We start from the raw sequence: 23,382 nt of genomic DNA, 5'->3' as shown, positions 1-23,382 counted from the left end.
CAGTCTGCATTGGGTCCAGTGATATCCATCAGCTTCCTACAGGCAGGGGCAGGCCTGGCCACACGACTTTCTCTGGCCAGTGAGATACTGAGAGGTGAAGCCGGCTGGGCTTCTGGGTCAGGTGGGGACTTGGAGAACTTTTCTGTCTAGCTAAAGGATTGTAAACGCACCAATCAGCACTCTGTGTCTAGCTAAAGATTTATAAACACACTAATCAGCACTCTGTAAAAACACACCAATCAGTGCTCTGTATCTAGCTAAAGGTTTATAAAAGCAACAATCAGCACTCTGTAAAAACGCGCCAATCAGCACTCTGGAAAATGGAACAATCAGAGGACATGGGTGGGGCCAAATAAGGGAATAAAAGCTGGCCACCTGAGCCAGCAGCGGCAACCCGCTCAGGTCCCTTCCACGCTGTGGAAGCTTTGTTCTTTCGTTCTTAACAAATCTTGCTGCTGCTCACTCTTTGGGTACCCACTACCTTTATGAGCTGTAACACTCACCGCGAGGGTCTGCGGCTTCACTCCTGAGGTCAGCAAGACCACGAACCCACCCAGAGGAACAAACAACTCTGGATGCGCCACCTTTAAGAGCTGTGACACTCACCATGAAGGTCTACAGCTTCCTTCACTCCTGAAGTCAGCGAGACCACGAACCCACCAGAAGGAAGAAACTCCGGACACGTCTGAACATCTGAAGGAACAAACTCCAGAAACACCATCTTTAAGAACTGTAACATTCACCACGAGGGTCCACGGCTTCATTCTTGAAGTCAGCGAGACCAAGAACCCACCAGAAGGAACCAATTTCGGACACAATATGACAGAAGAGGCAGACACCAGCTCTGAGCAGAAAGGACGCACACTGGTTCTAAGCAGAAGGCTTGGGAGCCTTCAGGGGTTCCAGCCAACCTCCCATCCTTTTCCCTTAAATAAGAATGGCAAGGCTCAAAATGGAGCTATTCTCTCAGCCTGGATGCTGACGAAAGAAGACACTTGGAGCAGAGCAACACCTTATCTGCAGCTAACACATACGACATAATAAACCTTTGGGGGCTGTAAAATGCTGAGATGTACGAACTGTTTATTAACACGCCATCATCTAGCAGGAGGTGGCAACATGTCCATATTCCGTATTTTCCCCAACAGAACTTATTCCTGAAAGAGAGGAAATGCATCTTGCAAAAACAAAAACAAAACTCATTAAGTGAAGCAGTCAGGTCACTGGAGTAACTTTTATCATTTTAACACAACATAAAAGTGAATAACTCTTAACTGGCTAAGACACAGAGAATTCTCCATTATTCAAAATAAGGAATACTTATCAACAGAGTACTTATTTCATGGCAAACAAGGTTTTCCCTTTCTTCCCAAATTCTAAACGTAGTCATCACATAACTGCTAACGGCTGTTTTACAGAAATCTCCAAGAAAAAAAAGACACAAATGCAAGTCGGCCCTGAAGGAGCACATTCTTTCACAGAAGCCTCTCGGCTGCTGATCCTCTCGGCTGATCCAGCACCACGTAGGAGGAAGGCAGGCAGGGAAAGGATGGATGGCAGCGGAGTCTGACAGACATGCGCTTGGCTCCACCCTTCACCTCCGTGCACAGATGCTGCTCATCCATTTCTACAGGCAGCTCACTCTGAAACTCAGTGGCCCAAACGACAGGCATCTGTTATCTCAGTTTCTGCGTGTCAGCGTTCAGGGCAGCTTAGCCGGGTGAATGTGGCTCTGGGTCTCACGGGAGGTCGTTGAGATGTCAGCTGGAGCTGCAGGATTCTGGCAGCCTTGAGGCCTTGCCGGGACTGAGGAGGTGCTACCAAGACAGCTCCACGGCATGGCTGTGAGCAGGAGCCCTCAGTTCCTGAGTCCTCAGAGCATGGACAACGGACTCCACAGAGTGAGTGACCCCAGGGCACACGCAGAAAGGAAACCAGGGCCTGCAGCTTCAGGAATCCTATAAGCTAGCCTCAGCAGTCAGGCAGGCCATGCTCTGTTCATTAGAAATGAGTCATCAGCCCCACCTGTACTCAATGAAAAGAGAACAAGGCTCCACCTACAGAAGGGAGGAGCGTCCAAAAACGGGAAGACATTGCTTGAAAAATCACCAGCAGATCCACCCACTCTCAGGGTGCTAGGTTTTTCTCTTCCAGCGGAGTGACCACACCTTCACACTGGATGTCAGCTGTCACAGCCACTCTGCAGAGCAGACACAACTTGATGAAGAAACAGGTCACAGAAGAACACTTCAATGTTTGAGATTTGAAAGGCTCCCCTACTGATACCCTGATACTAGTGACTTTGCCTCACCCTGCCTCCAAATTCATAGGAAGTGTAGAAATTCAGGAATATCTTCCACATAATAAAAATGGCAAAGCAAGCTACATCACAAGATTGTGTGAACAACACAATGTACACTATGAAAACACTTCATATAATAAAGATCCTGTGTCAGAACCTTTCCACTACGAGTAAGTAAACCCAACTCAAATTGGCTTAAACAAAAAAAGGTTCGCACAACAAACAAGTCAAGAATAGCAAGAGCCACAAGCTCAGAACCAGGAGGCTTTCTCCGCCTTTCCTCCTCTCCTGAGTGTGCGCTACAGTTTCAGGAATGGTCTCCCTCATCAGGCAACGGGACCACTGGCAGCCCCAGGCCCACACCACCAGGTCAACACCTCAGATGCATCTCGCTGGACCCAGAGTCCACAACATGAGCCAATTTCACAGCCAGTGAGGCAGAACAAGGCGAGCTGTGCAAGGAGCCAACAATAATGGACACAGCATTCTAGCAAACCCACACATAAACATGTATTAATAATTTAGAGCACAAAATTTCAGACAGTCCCCCAGAGCTAAGTGACATCACTGTAGCACTAGGGCCACACAAATGTAAACAAAGGGGATCCCAGGCAAAAGGACACACTGTGACCAGCTCTACTCCAGCCCAACTGCTTTCACACCACCCTCGCAATACCCTCACCAACAAGCACAGCAACCTTCTGCAACCCCGTCAGTACTGACGCGAGAGCAGAAAGAATGCCTCCTGCCTCCATGGTAGCGCTGGCTGATGCACCTCTACGTAGACCCCAAAAAACCCAGACCAGGGCATGGGGAAAGAAGTAGTCATCTTTTTGCTTCTCCTCACTTTCCACCATCTCAATACTGACAGAGAGGTCCCTGCAATGTGGAGCGCACGCTTTCTGGGCTCACTGAAGCTTTAGCGGTCTGCATCGCCACCAGTCAGCTCGCCTCCTCCGGTGACTTGATGAGGAAGTTATTCTTGACACAAGAAATTTTTATTTTTGGCACAGCTCTGGAGTGTGGTTTGCAAAGTTTAAAACTATAATTTTGTCCTATCACTGTCAAATGGAATTTGTGATTTCAGAGCAAGAGTAAAAAATGAATCTTAAATAAGTGTTGCTATTAAAAGTTTAATGCAAATGGTCCATATTGCTGGGGACATGTGAAACACAGAAATCCAGCAGTACGTTTTCGCCTTCCCTGCTTCTGTAGATTTTGTACTTAATCCCACCTACTCCTACACCCCAGGGATAAAATTAAAGTCTGATGATGAATGCTATCAATTACGGCACTTTCACCCAACATGCACCCAAATGATTTATTTCACTTTAAAATGAGAATCAAATCTTATTCAATTTTGTGGATTCCACTGTATCAACACCCAAACACCAGGACAGAGAACACAGCTTCAAAAAAGAAGTAACCAAGTATTTTAGGTAGTTTCCAGGAAGGGGAGGGAGGAGCAGAGCGGGGAGGCAGGAGCACAGCAATGGGAAGGCAGGCAGGGCTCATCCTGCCAAGATGCTCTCTGCCTTCTGCAGGCCAGGAGCAACCTCCACGCGAGGCAGGGAAGGGCAGCCCCACCAGGCAGGGGAAAGGAAGGACACCTCCCTGCCTAGGACCACAGCGTGCTGTGCTGGCCCGCACACAGCCCGTACCTCACAGTGTAGACTGCATGCCAGTTTATCTTACAGGCAGAAAACACACACACACACACACACACACACACACACACACACACACACACACAAAACGAGCTCCCAAAAGACAGTGTGACAAACATTACAAAGGCAGAACCAAGATCAGAGCCCACCAGCCTGGCTCTGCCCACAATACCACACTGCCAGCCAGGAAAGGACACCAGGGAACAGTGGTGTCCCACTGTGGTCATGCAGGCAGATCAGGCAGCACTCAGGGGAGCAGGGGTGGTCTCAGACACAACTCACGGCACACACACACAGCAGCCCATACAGCCTACACAGGCCCCCAGACTTCTGTCTTCGACTGCCAGGAGCACACGCCTGCAAAGAACAGCCGGGCTGTCGCCAAAAGTGAGCACGTACCACAAAGAAGGATCTGGGCAGATGCAAGACACCGGCTTGGGCTAACAGTAAGTGAAGCAGTAACATGTACAGTTATAAAGGCAATGCGCCCATTCCATTAACTTCAAAACTCAAGCAGTTACAACCCTCCAGTTTTGAGAAGTTTCTCAAGACGGCCGACTACAAACACCTATCTAACTCCCACCCCTCCCGGTGCCGCCGAAATGACAGAAAGAAAAAGCTTTAAAAAATTAACGGAGAAAGAACCCGCTTAGTGCAAAAAAGGAAGGGAAAGTCTATGAGCAGTCTAAATAGGGTCTGAGGAGATTCCTGGGGACAGGACGCAAGTGGACTCTGAACGACCTAACAGTTCAGAGCAGCACTTGTAGGGCAGCCCCAGGAGCACCAAAGACAGTTTTCTAACACAGGAAGGGGACACACGACGGACTTCAGCACCACAGCCCCTTCTTCCTGATGGGAAGCCCGGCACCCAGACCCCTCTCTAATTAAAGAGAAGCTGCTGCCTGCACTGAGTCTAACCGGAGGTGAACTTGACCCTCTCTAATTAAAAAGAAGCCTGCTGTCTGCACTGGATTCTAACTGGAACCTGACGCACCACTAGGCCCACACAACAGTCTCTGAGGAAAAAAAACAAAGGCAATTCTACCCAGAAGTGAAATCCCCCGGGAGCTTCACGCCAGCCTGGACTATCCCCTATCTGAAGTGTGACACAGGAAACAGGTGCAGAGAAAGTGTCTCCCTCAGCTCTGCTCGTGGAGCTGCTTCTAGAGCCTTCCATCCGGTTCTCCCCACCTGCTCCCAGACACACCACCGGCACAGTGAAGCCCACGGGGCCGGCAACCCACACACAGGACTGCACGGTCCCCTCCACTCTGATGCCAGTCAACTGGGCTTTTATTCACAAACAGGAAGAACCCATCAAGGCCACACCTGATAGGAAATAACAGCACAGCACAAACAGAACCGACCTATGACTCCCAAAAAGATGGAGAAGATGCATCTCCCCCTCCCTCCAGCTGAGCGCAGCTAAAAGACCTGGGTGCTGCCTACAGAACAAACGTCAGCCTTAGAACGTGAGAGAGGAGCAGACCGGCTGAGGGTTTCAGGGCCGGGAACCATGCCAGCGGGTTCTCTGGGTTTTCTTTTTGCCTCAGATGCTCCAAACTGAGTGCTAAACAAGCCAGCAACCCCAACAGGTGCAGACGAAAAGCCTCAAGAAAAACCTATCCTCTCTAGCTAAAGGACCAGGACAGGGCAGCCTAGTAGGTCAAAAACCTTCACAATAACCACCTGTATTAGTCCGTTCTCATGCTGCTATGAAGAAATGCCCAAGGCTGGGTAATTGATAAAGGAAAGAGGTTTCACTGGCTCACAGTTACACACAGCTGGGGAGGCCTCAGGGAACTTACAGTCACGGCAGAAGACACTTCTTCACAGGGCAGCAAGCGAGAGAATGAGTGCCAGGCAAGGGGAACCTCTTCACAGGACAGCAAGCGAGAGAATGAGGGCCAGGCAAGGGGGAACCTCTTCACAGGACAGCAAGCGAGAGAATGAGGGCCAGGCAAGGGGAACCTCTTCACAGGACAGCAAGCGAGAGAATGAGTGCCAGGCAAGGGGAGCCTCTTCACAGGACAGCAAGCGAGAGAATGAGTGCCAGGCAAAGGGGAAGCCCCTTATACAACCATCAGCTCTCGTGAGAACTAATTCACAATCGTGAGAACAGCACTGGGGAAACCTGCCCGTGATTCGATTATCTCCACCTGGTCCCACCCCGACAGGTGGGGATTATTACAATTCAAGGTGAGATTTGGGTGCGGACAGAATCACACCGTAACACCATCCTACCCCAACCACACAGAGGGTTAAAAAATGCAGTCCCACCCCCACCCGGCCATAAGCAAGTGACCCCCTCAACCCTTCCCCACAAGGCCTGGTGGAGACTTACAGAGCTCCTCATCTTTTACACAGGAGAGAAGTCTAAGACAACAAGTCAAGAAATACAAGAAATACAGTTAAAAGGTGACTACTAAAGAAACTGAAAACCATAAAACGGTACAATTAGCAAAAACTGGGATTTAGAGGGGCTGTGGGGAAGGTGAGAGACAGGGCGAGTATATTAAATTCCCTCCCTCATAAGGAGGCCATAATGGGAAAGACAAGAAATGGATTAGAAGGGGGTTCATAGGTAAAAATCCACAGGACTTTATAATAATTGATAAAATGACAACGTACATGTAGTTTATGCACTATTTGATGCTATGCAAATGTAACTTTCAGCAGACAACATGAAAAGTTCAAAGGAGGTTTGAGTGATTAGAAGAGACGAAGCCGTAGATGATGTTGGAGACCTGAGAGTAGACCCCATCAAAAAACATCCAGAGAATCAAAACATTTGTCAGACAGCTTCTGAGACAAATAGAAAAAAATAAGCTTATAACCACATTTTCACTGAGAAGATTTTTGTTTAAAAAAAGAAAAAGGGGCCAATACTCCCATCTAAATGCTATAGAATGCCTCTGTCTGCCTTCTCCACTTAATTTCCAATTCCCAGTACATGCCCACTGCATATGTATTTCAAAATAAGCGCCATTTAACAAAACTTGCTAGCACGAGTACAATGCATAGCATGTGTATAATGTGACTGCTAGCAATCTGCCTTCCTGTAACTCTTGACTATTTACACCTTGCTTCTACCTTGTAGGGCCATCCAGATGCTCAACTTACAATGGGGTACACCCATTGTAGACTGGAAAATATTGTTAAGGTGAAAATACATTTGATTCACCTACACAACATCACAGCTCAGTCTAGCTACCTGAAGCGTGCTCAGAACACTCACATTAGCTTACAGTCGGGCAAAACCACCTCACACAGAGTGTATTTTATAACACACTGTTGAACAGCTCGTGTGAGGTACTGAATACTGAAAAGCCGGCTGCGTGAGTACTGGAAGCACTGTTTCCAGTGAATGTGTGTCGCTTTTGCACCATGGCAAAGTCAGATAATCATGTAAGGTGAACCACTGGAGGTCATGAACCGTATCTGTATAAGCCTATAGATGCTAGGCCCAATTTCTCTGAACCCTGAAACTGCTTTCTAAACATCAAGTCCAAGTCTCCCGATGGCGGGGGCAGAGCTGAGAGCAGCCACACTGAGATGGAAGGTGGGAGCAGTCTCCAAGTTTATCAGAGCCCAGCCAACTCCGTCAAAGCTGAAGTTCCTGGTATTCGTCAGAACCCAGGCCGTGTTCCCCCCACCCCTGGGCATGCCACCTTTGTTAAGAGGCCCAGCCATGCCCATAGCCAAGCAACAGAGATGCACAAGGTGTGGGAAGACCTTCTCATCCTCTCGGGCTCCTAAGACTTAAAGGCGGACAGACTCACACACTGGAGAAAAGCCTTTTGTGCAGACAAGCTTTTACCACCACAGGCAGCTTGAAGGTCCACGGTATGACACACGGGGCAGTAACAACTCAGAACCCTGTGGAAGGAAGTGGCCAGAGGACACGGAGGCTCCATCAGGTACAGAAAAGGGGTCTCAGAAATGCTTCCCAAGGAAGTCCTGAACCCTCCGGCGAACAGGGACCTGTCATATGGAGACATCACACCAGCATGCTCGACACCATGAAGACCAACGAGACTGCTGCGATCCAGAATGGCAGTGTTCTCACCCTCCCGGTCTCCAATTCTTGTGAATTAAGGCCACTCTTGTGAACAAAACCCTCCCAGCTTCCTCTGAACAAACATCAGGTTCAAGTTATTCCATCCCCTAGCAGTCAGGATGCACAATGCTGCAGGCACTTCAGATTTCCCTTGACTCCACATTTAGGACACCTCACCAAATCCACAACGGTTTGTTGGTTCAGTTCAACACATCAACCGGAAAAGCTCACAGGCCAACCAAGCAGCAGCATTACCTGCATGATGTCTGGGCCCTCTGCCCTTTCAAAGGTCACTTCCTACCTGAAGCTCTTGCCTGTTTCCACCTGGAATGTTTCTTCCCCTCTCTAAATCCCAACCCCATGACAGCTGCACCTCTCTTGAAACACAGATGCTGCCCCCTATCCAGGTTACATGGGTTCCTTCCCCTTCAATGCACTGCTCCATGATGCCTCAGGGCACAGACAGCTTGTTCACCTGTACACTCCCTCAGGGCAAGGCACCCAGCTCACGACACTTCCTCAGAACCAAGTGCAAACTGATGAACAGCACCTGAAGAAAAACTCCAAGCTCTCCACCACAATGAAATCCAGACTATGCTCCCCAGTTGTTGTTGTTGGAAAAAAAAAAAAAACATGATCTATCTAAGAAATGCCCCAAAGGATCTCATGACTTTGTCCCACCTCTTTCTGGGCATGCTCCAAGTCCTACGAAATGACCTCCACCTCTTCCAGGGGCCAGTTCTAAACTAAGATTCCAATAAACTGCCATAAACAAGATAAAAGTAGGTTTCCAGGTCTTCTCTCAGCAAAGGGATGTAAAATTTGAAGTTGGGACAACCTGAAACCCTTAATACACAAATCTACCAATCCCAAAGTTGCCTAGTCCTGATCCTTCTAAGACCCCCATGTGATCAATGTTCAAACTCTTGACCATGATCCACACTAAAAAATGCATTTCACGTTATAACCAATACACACAGAATCCATAAAGTTGTTGAACAGTTTGAGTTTTGAATAAATTCACCATTAAGTGATAAACAATTAGCAAATACAAGGACAGAAGCTACTCAAATTTTAAAGTTGCCATTCACCTGCTTCAATTTATTTTCCAAGTAGTAAGTCTTCACTCAACGGCCTTCACTGAGTTACACATCATGCCCAGAATGATGGGGGGCATTTTGAACACTAACATTTTTGCAATCAGACATCTTAAATCTTAATTAAATGTCCTTCCAGTTGCATGATGCAGATTATGTATATTATCTATATAAACACATGTATTAAAAACTCAAAATGCAGAACATTATGGACGCTACAGCGTGTAGTTCCCCATAAAGATTAAATTTCCAGGTGTCCATAATCTTCCACCAACTGTACTGCTCTCCATTCTCTTGCTGGAGCTGATCTTTAATTCTCAATTTGGAAGTTCTGAAATCACCATAAACCTGGATTCAAATGCCAACTCTGCCACCTAGTAATTGTTAGACACTGAGCATCTTCCTTAACCTCCCTACATCTCAGTTTCTCCTTCCTGTAATGCGATCACTATCTCTGCCTTACAACATAGCTTCGTGGGGCTTCCGGTACTGAGAAGCTCCTCTGGAAGCAGCAGCTGTTACTACTAAGCTGCTGTTATGCATTTTTCAAAGAATCTTACATTTCCACCTCTTCTATATTTCCACCATTACTTCTCATAAAATGGAAAACATCCTATCTGTATGTGTTCCTTGTCAATCAACTTCTTTCTATTCACTCCTGAAGCTCACATGGATAAAATTCAGTTCATGGCTTCAGTCTGAGTCAAAGACTGATTTTTTGTTTGGCAATGAAAAGCTTGCAAGGGAAGTAAAACAGACCTCAGAAGTAAATGACTAAGTTCACAAATGTTATAGAATCTTCGGATTCTTGAAAGCAAAGTAACATTTTCTCCTCTCCCACATACCACAATTTCCTGGCTTAGATGCCCAACACCACCCTCCAGTGCCTCATCAACAGGAGCCTGAGGCCCTAAAGAAAACCTCAAATGAAAGGGCCTGAGAACCACCTGAACCACCACAACAGGAAGTAACTCAGGCAAGGATCGGCAGTGGATGCTAGAAGCATCAGTGAAAGGTTTGGGGGGGCAGAAGAGTCACGTGTTTTAAAGTATCATCCACGGATCAAGCACAAAGGGAAAGGCACCCTCAGAGCAGAGATCTGGTGGACATGACTTTAACCTAGTGACCAAACGCGGCACCAGCAGCGACGGAGCCCAGTACCAGTAAGTGCCTTCCACCGGGACCCAGGGGGAAGTACAGAGCATCACCTACGCAGAGCTCACGCCAGAAATGCCTAAACCGAACCAAATCATGTCCGGACTGCAGGCCATGCTACACACTAACAAGCCTAGATTCTCCAAAAGCGTCAAACCCTAACGTTAAAGTGATATAAAGCAGAAAAACGATCCTACAGGAAAAGAAACTAGAGACAAACCAGATGTAATGCATGACCCTTGTTCAGATCCTACATTTAACAAAAAGAAAAGCCATAAACGTCACTTTGGGACCACCGCAGTTTTCTGAATATGGATTGCATGAGGGATAACATTACAGGATATAGCATATGGCAATACAACAATATTAAATTTCTGGGTGTGATAATGACACCATGGTTATATAGGAGAAGGTTCTTATTTTTAAGATACACATGCTGAAGTATTCAGAGGTAAGGATCATGGGATCTACAACATGACTTAAATAGTTGGCAAAATAAAGTAGAAACAGGCATCTGAGGCCGAGTGCAGTGACTCATTCCTGTAATCCCAGCACTTCAGGTGGCCCAGGCGGGAACATCACCTGAGGTCAGGAGTTCAAGACCAGCCTGATCAACACAGCAAAACCCTGTCTCTACTAAAAACAAACCAAAAAAAATTAGCTGGGAGAGATGGGCACGAGAATCACTTGAACCCGGGAGGCAGAGGCTGCAGTGAGCTGAGATTGCACTACTGTACTCCAACCTGGGCAACAAAGCAAGACTCTGTCTCAAAGAAAAACAAAACAAAACAAAACAAAAAACAGAAACAGGCATTTGACATTTGAATTCAGAATGCTGGTGATCTGTGATAAGGGCACACGGATGTTTACCACACTCTAGTCTCCCAAACTTTCTGTTACTTTTAAACTTTTCAAAACTAAAAAAATGGGGGACAGCACACTAAGTGGCTCTCTCTAGCATCCGCTCACCATCCATAGCCTAGGAGAAAAATAAAGCATTTCACTCATCATCTGTGGGCCTTTCGTGCAAATGAACACCCACAAGAACAATCCTTCTGACGGGTCCAACATTTCTTAAAGATCTCAGTCACTGCCACACTAATCTTCCCCTCAAACTCTCGGCATAGCTGGGCTGGTCCAGTTCTACAAGGAGACGGTTAGAGAAAAGTGTGGCTTCCTCCCTGCCTTTTCCAAGCTGGGTGGGTACCAGCAGCTGCCTCCCTGACAGATGGCTGGCACTCCTCACCAAGCCCAGCTGGACAGTGCTAAGTACCAACCTAACTCAGTCAGAAACTCTCCAGAGAGACGCTGGGGTCAGCGTTTTTAAAAAACACTCCCATCTCAGAATCCCAAGTGGATACCACCCAATTGAACCTTGAAAACTTCCCTAAAGGTCAAGAGTGAACATTCCATCGGAATACTGTATCACTTGTGAACTGAAGACCACGCCCTTTCTCTAAACTATCAGAGAAAATACACAAGGTAAACTGACAAAAATCTGGCCAAAAATACATATTTTGGATAAGAAAGTTATTTTTAAAAACACATTAAATGTAGACTGTACATCTAAATATGGTCTGAGAAGAACTGAGGGTTTTGTGTTTTTGTAATTACTCACTGGGAACCTATTCTCTTGCTGGTTCCCAGGACACAAGGGAACTCCTCAGGAACTCAAGAGTGCTTCAGGGCAAGCGCCTGTCAAGAGAAAGAGACAGGACTTCCCATCCCTACAAAATCAGCTGGCATTTTCTTGCTTTGTTTTTAAATGAAAATAGAAAAGCAATGACTAAAAGATGATCAAAGAACCCTGCTTTACTAGCCTTAGTCAAGCTGAGAAACAGGAAGTTTAGGAGAGGAAGGAGGTCAAAGGATAGGCACTGAGCGAACACAGAATTCCCCGTGCGTGGAGCAGAGGCGGTGTGCTATTCCAGGGTTCTCAGGATCACACTGTGTGCGAGTTCAAGCTTCACACTGCTCCCACTCACTGGTCATGACTGTCTCTGCTTCATTTTTCACAAGGACTTTTAGAAAATAAAAACATATACCCTTCTTAACACTTTTTTCCCACCATCTGGCCAACATCAAACATCCTTGTTCAACAGCATGTTGAAAAATGCACATGACCTAATATATTCAAGGTAACACCTATTTCATACCCAGAAAGACTTGCCTTTTACCCACTCTGGGCCACTCTGTCTGAGGCGTGTGAGCGGTTTTCCCAGTCCCAGGGACAAACGTCGTCAGCTGAGCTAGTCCAGACAAGCGGCAGCGGGGCAGCAGGGCCTAATGCGACCGCCAGCACTACCGTGTGAGAACCTGCAAACTCACCAACATGGCTCAGGCATACTGAGAACACATTCTCAGGGGGTGTGACCCTCCCTCAGGCTCCCGCCGCGTGCAGAACACGCTGACTCCACTGACAGCACGTCTCATCCCCCACCCGAGCTCAGCTCCCAAAACGACCAACGGGCCCTGACCAGTTTGCAACAGGAAGAATGTGGACTCCTTTGAGGGTAGAGGGACAAAAGGACGATAATACAACATCATGTGTGTTTCTTCAATATGCACGCAGGCACAGAGACAGGAAGTACGTCACAACAGACCCAGCCTCAGCCCCGGCCACAGTGCACCAGCTGTGTGGCCCTGGCCCAGTTCCCAGGCCTCTCAATACCTCCATTTCTCCCCTAAAGTGATGCCCGCTTCCTCAGCACTGTTACAGGTTTAAATGAGTTAATTCTGTGAAGTCACTGGAACCATGCCTAGCACAGAATACATGTCACTTATTTATAAAATAAGTCAATCAGCCGGGCGTGGTGGCTCACGCCTATAATCCCAGCACTTCGGAAGGCCGAGGCGGGCGGATCACCTGAGGTCAGGAGTTCGAGACCAGCCTGGCCAACATGGTGAAGCCCCATCTCTACTAAAAATACAAAATTTAGGGGGGCGTGGTGGTACGCACCTGTAGTCCCAGCTCCGCAGGAGGCTGAGGCAGGAGAATCGCTTGAACCCAGGAGGCGGAGGTTGCAGTGAGCCAAAATCCACCATTGCACTCCAGTCTGGGTGACAAGAGTGAACTCTGTCTCAAATATAAATAAATAAACCAATGAGCAAACACTACCTAGGGACATCTCAGATCATGTGACATGCCCGGAATGGAAAGCTCAAGAGCAGATGGGAGACAAGAGCAGGACAAAGGTCCCCACACGGGGGTCCCACTCATCATGGTTAGGCTCCTGGATGTGACCCTACCTGATGGGAAACTTCCCCGGGGGTGTTTAGGCAGTGAAAGGTGGCAGGCAGGCAGGGGCTGCGTGGGTCACCCCACAGGACACAGCACATAGTGAAGAGAAAGGAGACAGTGGGACCTAAGAAGGAAGCAAAACACAAGTCCCAGGGGCCGGCCATCTAACCAGATCCACCACACAAACGGCAGCCGGATGCCCGAGGGGGAGGGGACACATCACGCACAATTCTCAGGGAATAGAAACTGCCTTACACATCTCAAACACTGCAATCTGACAGCGAAAAGTATCTTGCTCACCTACAGTCACTCTCCAAATAGCAGCAATGGTCGTATTTTCTATAGATAAAAGATCAGGCTTAAAATCCTCTGGCAGCTTCTGGCCATCATTAGACTAAAATCCACACTTCTATCAACCTACAGAAGGGGGCTCAGAGTCCTGAGCAGAGCATGGTGCTGGTGACAGACCACCTGTGTGGCTGACAGGGTTTGGCTGTGTCCCCAGCCAACTCTTATCTTGACTTGTACTTCCATAAACCCCACGTGTCACGGGAGGGCCCAGTGGGAGGTAACTGAATCATGGGGGCGGTTACCTCCATGCTCTTCTCGTGACAGTGAGTTCTCACAAGATCCGATGGTTTAATAAGGGTCTTTTCCCTGCCCTTCGTTCTGCATTTCTCCTTCCTGCCACCATGTAAAGAAGGATGTGTTTGCTTCCCCTTTTGCCACAACTGTAAGTTTCCTGGGACCTCCCCAGCCCTGTGTCACTGTGAGTAAATTAAACCTTTTTCCTTTATAAATTACCCAGTCTCAGCCAGTTCTCTATAGCAGTGTGAGAATGGACTAACACATTCACAAAGACTCAACCCCTGTGCCTCAGTTTCCTTATCCACAAAGAGAAGTGGGCAGTCCCACCTCCCACAGCTGCTATGAGGATGTCTAAGGCAATACCTTTCAAAGTGCCTGGAACAGAGGAAGCCCAGTAAGGAGCCAGCAGCTTGGGAGACCCACCCCTGGGGCCTCCAGCCCTTCCCCAACACACTCACTCACCCAACTGCAGGCTCCAGCCTGCAGCAGGCGAGCTCAATTCCATCTCAGAGCCTTTGCCCAGCCACTCTTCTGCCTGGGTGCCCTTCCCCACACTCACAGGGCAACACCCTCAGCTAAAAGGGCCTCCAGAGAGGTGCTCCCAGGCTTTGAGTCTCACACGGCAGCCCTGCTCTCCCACCCTCTCCCATTCCCTCACTCTCCCCTCACTCTGTCTTCTTCATGGCTTCCATCAGCACCAGGAATTCTGTCATGAACATGCGTGTCCTCTGCACGTTCTGAACCAGACAAGTGTGGGCCTCGTCTCTAGAGCTTCTAAGACAGTGTGGGACCCACAGTGGCACTCAGTGCCCAGCTGCTGAATTATCCCACCAACTCCACAGTGGCTATTTCAGTGAACTATTATGAAAAGAAATGAACAGCTTACCACAAACATTCCATTTAGAGAAGCCGGTCCCACTCCCAGAAGGCAGCTCTACCTTCTGAGAGGCCACAATCTAATTTAATTCAACTTAAAACAGGGAAGAGTCAAATTCACACTGCTGTATGCTCCCAACAGAGGAGGACGGTTAAGGAGGAGACATCAAGATCCCGAGACACGCAATGGATGGAGCCTTTAGGTTTCACCCGACAACACAAGCACATGCGCTGCACAAAACCAACCCAGCGACTGTCAGCAACCTCCAGTCCTTGCACCTCCAGCTGAGTGATCGGCAAACTGCTTCCCAGGAGCTGCAAGGACCTCCCGGTGTTTCCTCTCCTTTCTGCTTATGACCCCCAGGGTACAGACGAACCAGACCGCTGGCACAGCTGAGGCACAGTGTGTGGACACAGGGCATGGCAAACCCAGAAGGTGTGTTTTCACAAAGTTGGAGCAAAGTGGCCGTCCAGACGTCTGCTTTAACTAAGGCAAGACAGTGAACTCAAAATAGCACTATGGGAAAACTTAGTGAACTAAGCCACTTATGCCCAGACAATGCATGGCATTTCCCAGCTCCTCGTAATGACCAGGAAGTCATGAAATGCAAGAGCAAGACTGCGGAAAAGGTGAAGGAAGAGCAAGAAAGGGAAACAGACAAGGACATGACACAAGACAGCAAGACGGCCTCTTCCCCACTGGGTGGGCAGAAATCTGTCGAGGACCAAAGGGGGAGAATAAAGTCTTCCAAGAATTCGGAAGAGATGAAGATGCCAATACACAACAGGTGCCAACAGAGGGATTCCACAGGCACTACCGTCTGGACATTTTACCAGTGTAGTTAAATGTCAAAATCAGTACATGACCTTAGAGTATAAGCTCTGAGAAACAAAATAGTAACCAATTTTAATTATCCTCAACCCCAAAATATGTCAAGTATTCTCTATAAAACATTACCTAGATTTTAAATAGCAGCAAATATCATTCCTTTTTTTCAAAACAAATCTTTTACACTGAAATAAGCTAACACTGATTCTACCTTGTTTACCTCAGGTGCTTCATTTATCTTATCCGAACAGTACAGGGGGAGGGCTGGGGTGCCAGACAAAGGAGGGAAACTTACCTTATGAATTATTAATACCAATGCGAGATTACAAATTTGTCTTGAAAATTAACTGTTTTATCAAAGTAATCACTACACAAGTTGACCCAGTCACTGCAATGCAAACACTACCACAAGCAGTTAGGCAGCCTGATAGAACTGAATGGCACCACATCCCTCTACAGACACCCTGTCTCACGGGCACACCCCACCCAGCCCCTGACCTCCCAACACTCCAAGACCAGGTGCTGCAGGCAGCACATGACATCCTCAAACACGAGACATCTCCATTCAATGTGGGGAGAGGCAGTGGTCTCCATGCTCACTTGGCAGCCATGAAACACAAGCCGGCTTAAAGCTGACCCTAACAGCACATCCAAAATGTGCTTTCCAAATTGCCAACCTCCTGGGAAAGCAATCCGTGGATGAAATGTCACAGGCTTCTGATCAGTGAATACACTGTGTCCCCAGTGAGCGCCCTGACTCCACTCTGCCCTGTCCCTCCGCATCCTGGGGCTGAGCTTACGCTACAGAGCATCTCCAACTGATGCCACAAAGTAGGCACGAAGGTGGAGCATCCTCAAGACAGACACAAAGGCCTGGAATTTGTCAAACTCCTGATATTTTTCTTGGTTCTGACTCCCCAATCTGACCCTGCTACTGTGTGAAGATAAAAGTGACAGGAAACCTTTAAAAGCGGGCAAAATATCAAGACAAGTTAGCCAAGCACACCACCCCTCCAGACTGCCAGGCTCTGAGACCGGCCAGCCCTCCCAGGCAGTACGCATTCCACCCCAACCATGGCTAGGCTGTTTCTACCCAGAAACGCAACATGTTCTGGGGGAAGTAACTGGCAGGATCTGTGTGCACTCTGACACCAACTCTGTGAAAAGAAAAAGGGTATGTGTTGAGAGTGAGCATGTGGCATTAAAAAATGCTGGAAGGAAATATGGCAACATGTTAATAAAGGTAACTTATTAATGATACAAGTGGAATGGTTATTTTTCCATACACTTTTCTGCAGTTTTTATTTCTATATACAGGTTGAGTATCCCTCATCTGAAATGCTTGGGACCAGGAGCGTTTCAGATTTCGAATCTTCAGATTTGAGAAGATCAACCTGTCTACACACATAGCTACTATAATCGGGAGAAAAAGGCAGAATCAATAATGTCTGACTGGAAAACAGCTATGCCTAGTTTGTACATGCCAACTTTGGCTGCTGTCACACAACAATGGCAGAGTAACTTTAACAGAGGTCTGCCCCACTCCACCCCCACAAGATAGTTACTATCTAGCTTTTTACAGAAAACTTTGCCAAGCCTTGCTTTACAGCACCAGGACCCCTCTCTCTCTACTATTGACCCAGTCTGCAGGGTGCTTTCACTAAGTGTGCAAATGACAGTTCAAATCTACTGCAAGACAAAAAAGGCTTTTTAAAACCAAGTTTTATTATGGCTTGGGGCACCTTTGAGGAAATGGTTCCCAAAAAGTGTGAAGGTCAGAAGCAGTCAGAGAGGATGTGACACTGTGACAGGATGAGGTGATTACAAACTTTCCTGCAGCCTTGGAGAGTGACACCACCACGTGACGTGAAACTGGAGGATGCCACGACTTCAGGGATATTAAGAGAATATATACTTCCAGGACCACATTTCCACAGGACTATGCTCTACAGGCCCCTAGAGCACTGATTCAGTGAGTGCTTCCATTTATAGAACAGAGTTTATTTTTATAGAACTGAATTTATTTCGTTAGGGACATTAAGAGAATATATATTTCCAGGACCACATTTCCACAGAGACTATGCTCTAAAGGCCCCTAGAGCACTGACTCAGTGAGTGCTTCCATTTAAGGAACTGAATTCATGTTGTTCTAATCTCCCTTATTGGCTTATAACAGCTACTTACGTACCTAGAGTACCAGCCCCTCGTCAAGGTTACGAACATGTTCTCGCAGGGTACGGTGTACTGATGCTCTCTGCCACTGCCTTGGGCTGTTCAGGCTGCATTAAGAAAATACCATAACCTGGGCGGCTCATAAGCCACAGAAACATATTCTCACAGTTCTGAAACTGGAAAGTCCAAGATGAAGGCACGGACTGATACGGTACTTGGTGAAGGCCTGCTTCTTCACAGCTGGACTCACTGCAAACTCACATGGCACCGCACGAGAGCAGAGGTCTCTCTGAGGCCTCTTTTATATGAGCACTAACCCCATTCATGAGCCTGGTCACCTCCACAGGCCCCATCTCCTAATACTGTCACCTTGGGGGTTAGGATTTCAACATTCAGACCATGGCAGCCACAGAAGAGCTTTGTTTTTAGAGGCTCATTGACTTATCTCTTCCTTTTTCTCTTGAAATCAAACTTTAACAGCTTTCCCCAATTAGAAAAGCATTCACCAAGCGAACTTCAAAGATTACGCTGATGTTTACTCCATCACGTAAAAACTGCTCATGCAAATTGAACACATACACAATGAGCCAACTTCCTCAAGTAAAACAGCAAAGCGTGAAGGGGAAGGACTTGTACATTCAAGTATGCAACCTGGAGCAATATTAAAGTGTAACTCTATAAACAAAGTGAGATTATTTTTAATGCTTTTCACTCTATTTTTTTTTTAATTTGCTTTCAAAGACTGTCACCAACGAGCCTCATCCAGCACCGAACAGCCACACCCTGCTCAGACACCTGTGCCCCTGCACACACAACTCCCACACTAGGCTTGGCTACAACCAAAACCCAAATACCTCAAATCTTTATGGTGACAACAGTGCCAGCCCACACAGTTAAAAATATGTTAGCCTCCTCATCACAAACAAAATGTGGAAAAAACGGTACCTTCCTCAGGCTAATTCCGTTTGGTTATACAGACCCCTGAACAAAAGTAACTCTAAGAGTGCACTGGTGAGCTTAAGCTTAAAGTAAAAGCCAGTTCTTTCATTTGTGTTCAAGCCCTTGTTTAACAGATTTCTAATGATAATTTTAAAAAAAGAAAATCCAGTACACACAAAATTCTTAGTTCCCTATTTTATGATGGATATTTGGTATGCATGCATTTTTCTTATGAACACAAACAACAGAAAAAGGATAAAATGCTTTTAAAAATTAAAGATAACCACTGCTGCTTTTTACATCTGCAACAAAAAAGACCAAGACTGATTATCTGTTATCTGCCATAAATTAAATTCCCAAATCAAACTTCTTGTCCCAAGTACCGAACAAGCAGGTCTCCCATTTTTACCTCAAACACACAGGAACAGGCTGTGCTTTCAGGGGCCTGGGCACCATCAGTTGGCAGGGTTCTCCCAAGTCCTCCCAGAGCAGAGCCAGACCCTCGGGGCAGCCACCATCATCTCCCAAGGAACCTTCTAGAACCTTCTGGAAAGTGAATCTGGCCTAAGGGTAACACACAGCACTTTCCACAGCCACTCAGCACTGCATTCAGTAAAGGCAGGAAGACTTGAGTGAGCAGCCTTGTGCAAGGCCATTGATAACACAGGTAACATGATAAATTCTCACCCAGCTTCCCTACATAAGACATAAAATAAGAAGGAATTCCAGTGACAAGGAAGAAAATGGTCAACAGAAGAGCAATTCTGACATCCATGTTTGGTCTTCCTCAGAAGATTGACTGACTGCGCCAGGCACGATGGCTCATGCCTGTAATCCCAGCACTGGTGGGAGGCAGGTGGATCACACAAGGCCAGGAGTTCAAGACCAGCCTGGCCAACATGGCAAGACCTGGTCTCCACTAAAAACACAAAAATTAGCCAGGCATGGTGGCATATGCCTGTAATCCCAGCTACTCGAGAGGTTGAGGCATGAGAACTGCTTGAACCCAGGAGGCAGATGTTACGGTGGGCTGAGATCATACCACTGCACTCCAACAGGGAGAACAGTGAGACTCTGGTGCTGGTGGTGCTGGTGGTGGAGGAGGAGGAAGAAGGAGGAGGCAGGAGGAGGAGGAAGAGGAGGAGGAGGAGGAGGAGGAGGAGGAGGAGGAGGAAGGAGGAGGAAGGAGGAGGAAGGAGGAGGAAGGAGGAGGAAGGAGGAGGAAGGAGGAAGAAGGAGGAAGAAGGAGGAGTGGCCAGCTTAGAAGAAGAGGAGGAGGAGGAAGAGTGGCTAGCTTTTATCACGTTGGCTGTAAGAGCAAATCCTAAAAGCGTCACCTCCGCAGAGGGGCCTTCTCTGACGACCCAATCTAAGTCAGCACTCAGGCAGTCTCTCGCCTCATCCCCGATATTCTGCAGTTGATGCTCATGACCGTTTTATTTCTTCACACACTCATTCCTTTGCTTAAGTGTTTCCCCAACTAGAATTACACTCCCTAAGACGCAGGGCCCCTCCTCCCTCACTCACCAAGCCACCTCCAGCAACCAGAACGGTGTCTAGCAAACAGAGGTGATCATTAAATGTTCATCAATTTAACAGCATAAATAGTATTTTAGAGTAAAATTAATGACTCCAAAGTTAAAAATATATTTCCACCAAAAAATCTTCCAATAATGTCTCACAAACAAGGTCCCCGTAGCTTCAGCACCACACTGGTTACCAATGCAATGACCGGGAAGAAGCCTCTGTGGCTGATATGGCTTGGTTCTGCGTTCCCGTCCAAATCTCATGTCGAAGTGCAATCCCCAATGCTGGAGGTGGGGCCTGGAGGGAGGTGACTGCATCGTGAGGGGCAGATTTTCCCTGGTGCTGTTCTCGTGATGGTGAGTGTGTGCCGGTGAGATTTGGTTGTTTCAAGATGTGTGGCAGCACACCCCACTCTCTTGCTCCTGCTCCAGCCAGTTAAAAGGAGTCTGCTTCCCCTTTGCCTTCCACCACAATCGTACGTTTCCTGAGGCCTCTCCAGAAACAGGGCAGACGACAACATCATGCTTCCTGCACAGCCTGTGGAACCATGAGCCCATTAAACCTCTTTTCTTTACAAATTACCCAGTCTCAGGTATTCACAGCCATGTGAGAACAGACTAACACAGTGGCAGTAATGACCTCTGCAATTCTCTCCTAACATACGACTTTCCTCTCTTCCCAACAAGGCCAAGTGACTTTTGTAAGGATTAAATAAATTAGCACATGTTAAACAGATTTGCCTCTGCCTGGCACATCCCCATAGTAAGCATCGCCAAACTTAACCACTACTATTGTCATTATTTGTTACCTAAGCCAACTTCCCAAATTACTGAACACCCAGAAGTTCAGAACTACTGATTTAAAGAGAAATGATAAGGTCTGTTTCAAACTGTGAACAGCGAGTTGCTGTCTGCATCATCTCTGGCACAGGCACCAAAGAACATATTGTAGGAGCAACGTCACCTGCCCTCCTCACGTCATCCAATACTCCTGGCTTCCATAAACACTTCACTGGCGATGAGTCATCAAGGAACCTATTCTCTCAGCACAGCATCACTTTCTTGGAGTTAACACATCAAGACTACAAAAGTATGTCATTTTTGCATCTTTAATATTTCCTTTGTTTAGCTTCAAAAATCATCTCTCAAGCTTCAAAAAATTAAACCCAGGGTTTGAGAATCTGTGATTTTGTTCTGGGGGGTGAGAATGGACAATTTACTGAAACCCTTTCATAACCTTCAAAATTGTATAATCTATAAGGATATCACTTTTCCATCATTACCATTCAAGACTGAACCTGAACAATTCTTGCCTATTTTATCCACCTCTATATGGAAACCCCGGTATTTTCCTGTTAATGTTTCAAGTTCTCGGAACATTCTGAGAACATAAAGACATGGAAGGAAAAGTGTCAACTCTCCACTCGTGTTTATCCTCAAGGCCGCATGAAGAGCTTGAAGAAATCTGCAGGAGGCGGGGACTCTGAGCCTGAAATGGCAACAGCTGCTGGGTGGCTGGGCAGGCCTGGAGGGGACCCACACCCCTGCCCAGTGGGGCCTCACACAGCTGTCGCACACCAGAGAGACAGAGTGGATGACACCAAGCGGGAGAGCGGCAGAGAAGCAGGCACAGGCGAGGGCTAGCACCTTCCACCAGCTACCCTGGCCGTCTCCCTGTGACCTGGACAAGAGAGGAAAAACCTAGGTAAGCCAGGACCCTCTCCCCAGGCTCTCGGTGCCCAACTCCTCAAGAAGCCAACCGAGCAGAAGGAAATCACTCTGCCAAGGAGGGAAGATTATCGAGGCTGGACAGTCACCCTGTTCTCCTACCAGAACTCCACACCGTCACACTGAGAAGGTTCGGTTTTACTGTTCAAGTGTCCCGTGAGGAAGGGGTGGCTCTGGCATCCCGTCCTCTGGAAAGCGCCTCGTGTAGCTGTCTCGCGCCGGCGTGCTGCCCAGCACAGCGGTGCCCACAGGAAAGGCACTACGTTCTCCGCGGAAAGAGGCAAACTGCGCAAGAGCATTCCTAGTACGGCCTCAACTCCACTCCTGAAAAAGAGTCCATGTGTGTCTCAGCGCTCAGCAGTGGCTCCTGCGGGAAGCAGGGTTAGGGTGTTTAGGAGGGGGAGAGAGGAGTGGGCGTTTCCCTTTACGTGTGCCTGTAACACTCTGTTTGCTCAGAATGCACACATGTCATTTATAACTAAGAAAATACATTGGCTAAAACAACTGACATTGCACCAAGGGATCTCACGTCACACATGCAGGGCAAAGAATGATTCTCCTGAACTGGGGGACAGGAGTGATACGAGGAGATTAACAGAGCTACACCCTCAACTTAGACAGTTATTAACCAAAACTGATAAGAAACAACAGTGCCAGGATACAATATGGAAAGGAGGAAGCAAAGACCAAGAAGAAACCAGCTGAGAATGTGTTTCTAGGATAAGGAGAGTGCAGGAGCACTGTGTTTCCTTTTGAGGCTCTAAGTATCATTTATCGTTTAAGCTATGTACAAGTCTTACTGGATAAAAGAAATATAAAATACAACTTGATGACAACGTGTCCTCGGCTTCTTCTAAGCTCACATATAAATAGCCCAGAGATCATATCTTTGCCAACTTTTATGCTACGTGACCACAAACCTATTTTCGCACGGTGCTTCTCTGTGATTTTCTGATGATAAAGAGGACCTAAGTACCCTGGCACTGAATGACTGCTGTGGATACACCTGACCCAAGAACAAACCTACTGTTTACTCAGGTGGTTACAGCTTGGCCAGGAAATGAGCAACAGCAGTACGCACGTCTAGTGGGCCTCGGATGTTCTGGGACTAACACCTCCTCACTTCCTCCCCCAGCCCTTCACCAGGTATTCCTTCATTCTCTTTGAGGCATGGACATCCTCCTCCCCGCAGCACCTGCCCA

General features: G+C 47.4%; 1 protein-coding gene across 40 annotated transcripts in view; it reads right to left on the bottom strand.

Moving 5' to 3' along the window:
• The window catches only part of ARHGEF7 (Rho guanine nucleotide exchange factor 7), a 182,846-nt gene that overhangs the window by 109,744 nt on the left and 49,720 nt on the right, over positions 1-23,382 (bottom strand). For 3 of the 40 annotated variants that reach the window (XM_077974035.1, XM_077974034.1, XM_077974046.1), the window contains exon 3: positions 22,283-22,504. The exons of 31 other annotated variants lie outside the window; for them this stretch is intronic. Coding sequence is in view for 2 of the 9 variants with exons in the window: in XM_077974028.1 (XP_077830154.1) it covers positions 607-609 (3 nt within the window). In the remaining 7 variants the exon portion in view is untranslated. Of the gene's footprint in view, positions 1-606; positions 2,010-5,777; positions 6,040-20,453; positions 20,493-22,282; positions 22,505-23,382 lie in introns of those variants that run through there. 6 more of the 40 variants (XM_077974028.1, XM_077974029.1, XM_077974036.1 and 3 more) reach the window with 5 other exon arrangements.

The sequence above is a fragment of the Macaca mulatta genome, chromosome 17 (genome assembly GCF_049350105.2).
Source record: "Macaca mulatta isolate MMU2019108-1 chromosome 17, T2T-MMU8v2.0, whole genome shotgun sequence".
Lineage (NCBI taxonomy): Eukaryota > Metazoa > Chordata > Mammalia > Primates > Cercopithecidae > Macaca > Macaca mulatta.
The sequence above is the reverse complement of the archived record's forward strand: the minus strand, read 5'-3'. Positions and strand labels throughout refer to the sequence as shown.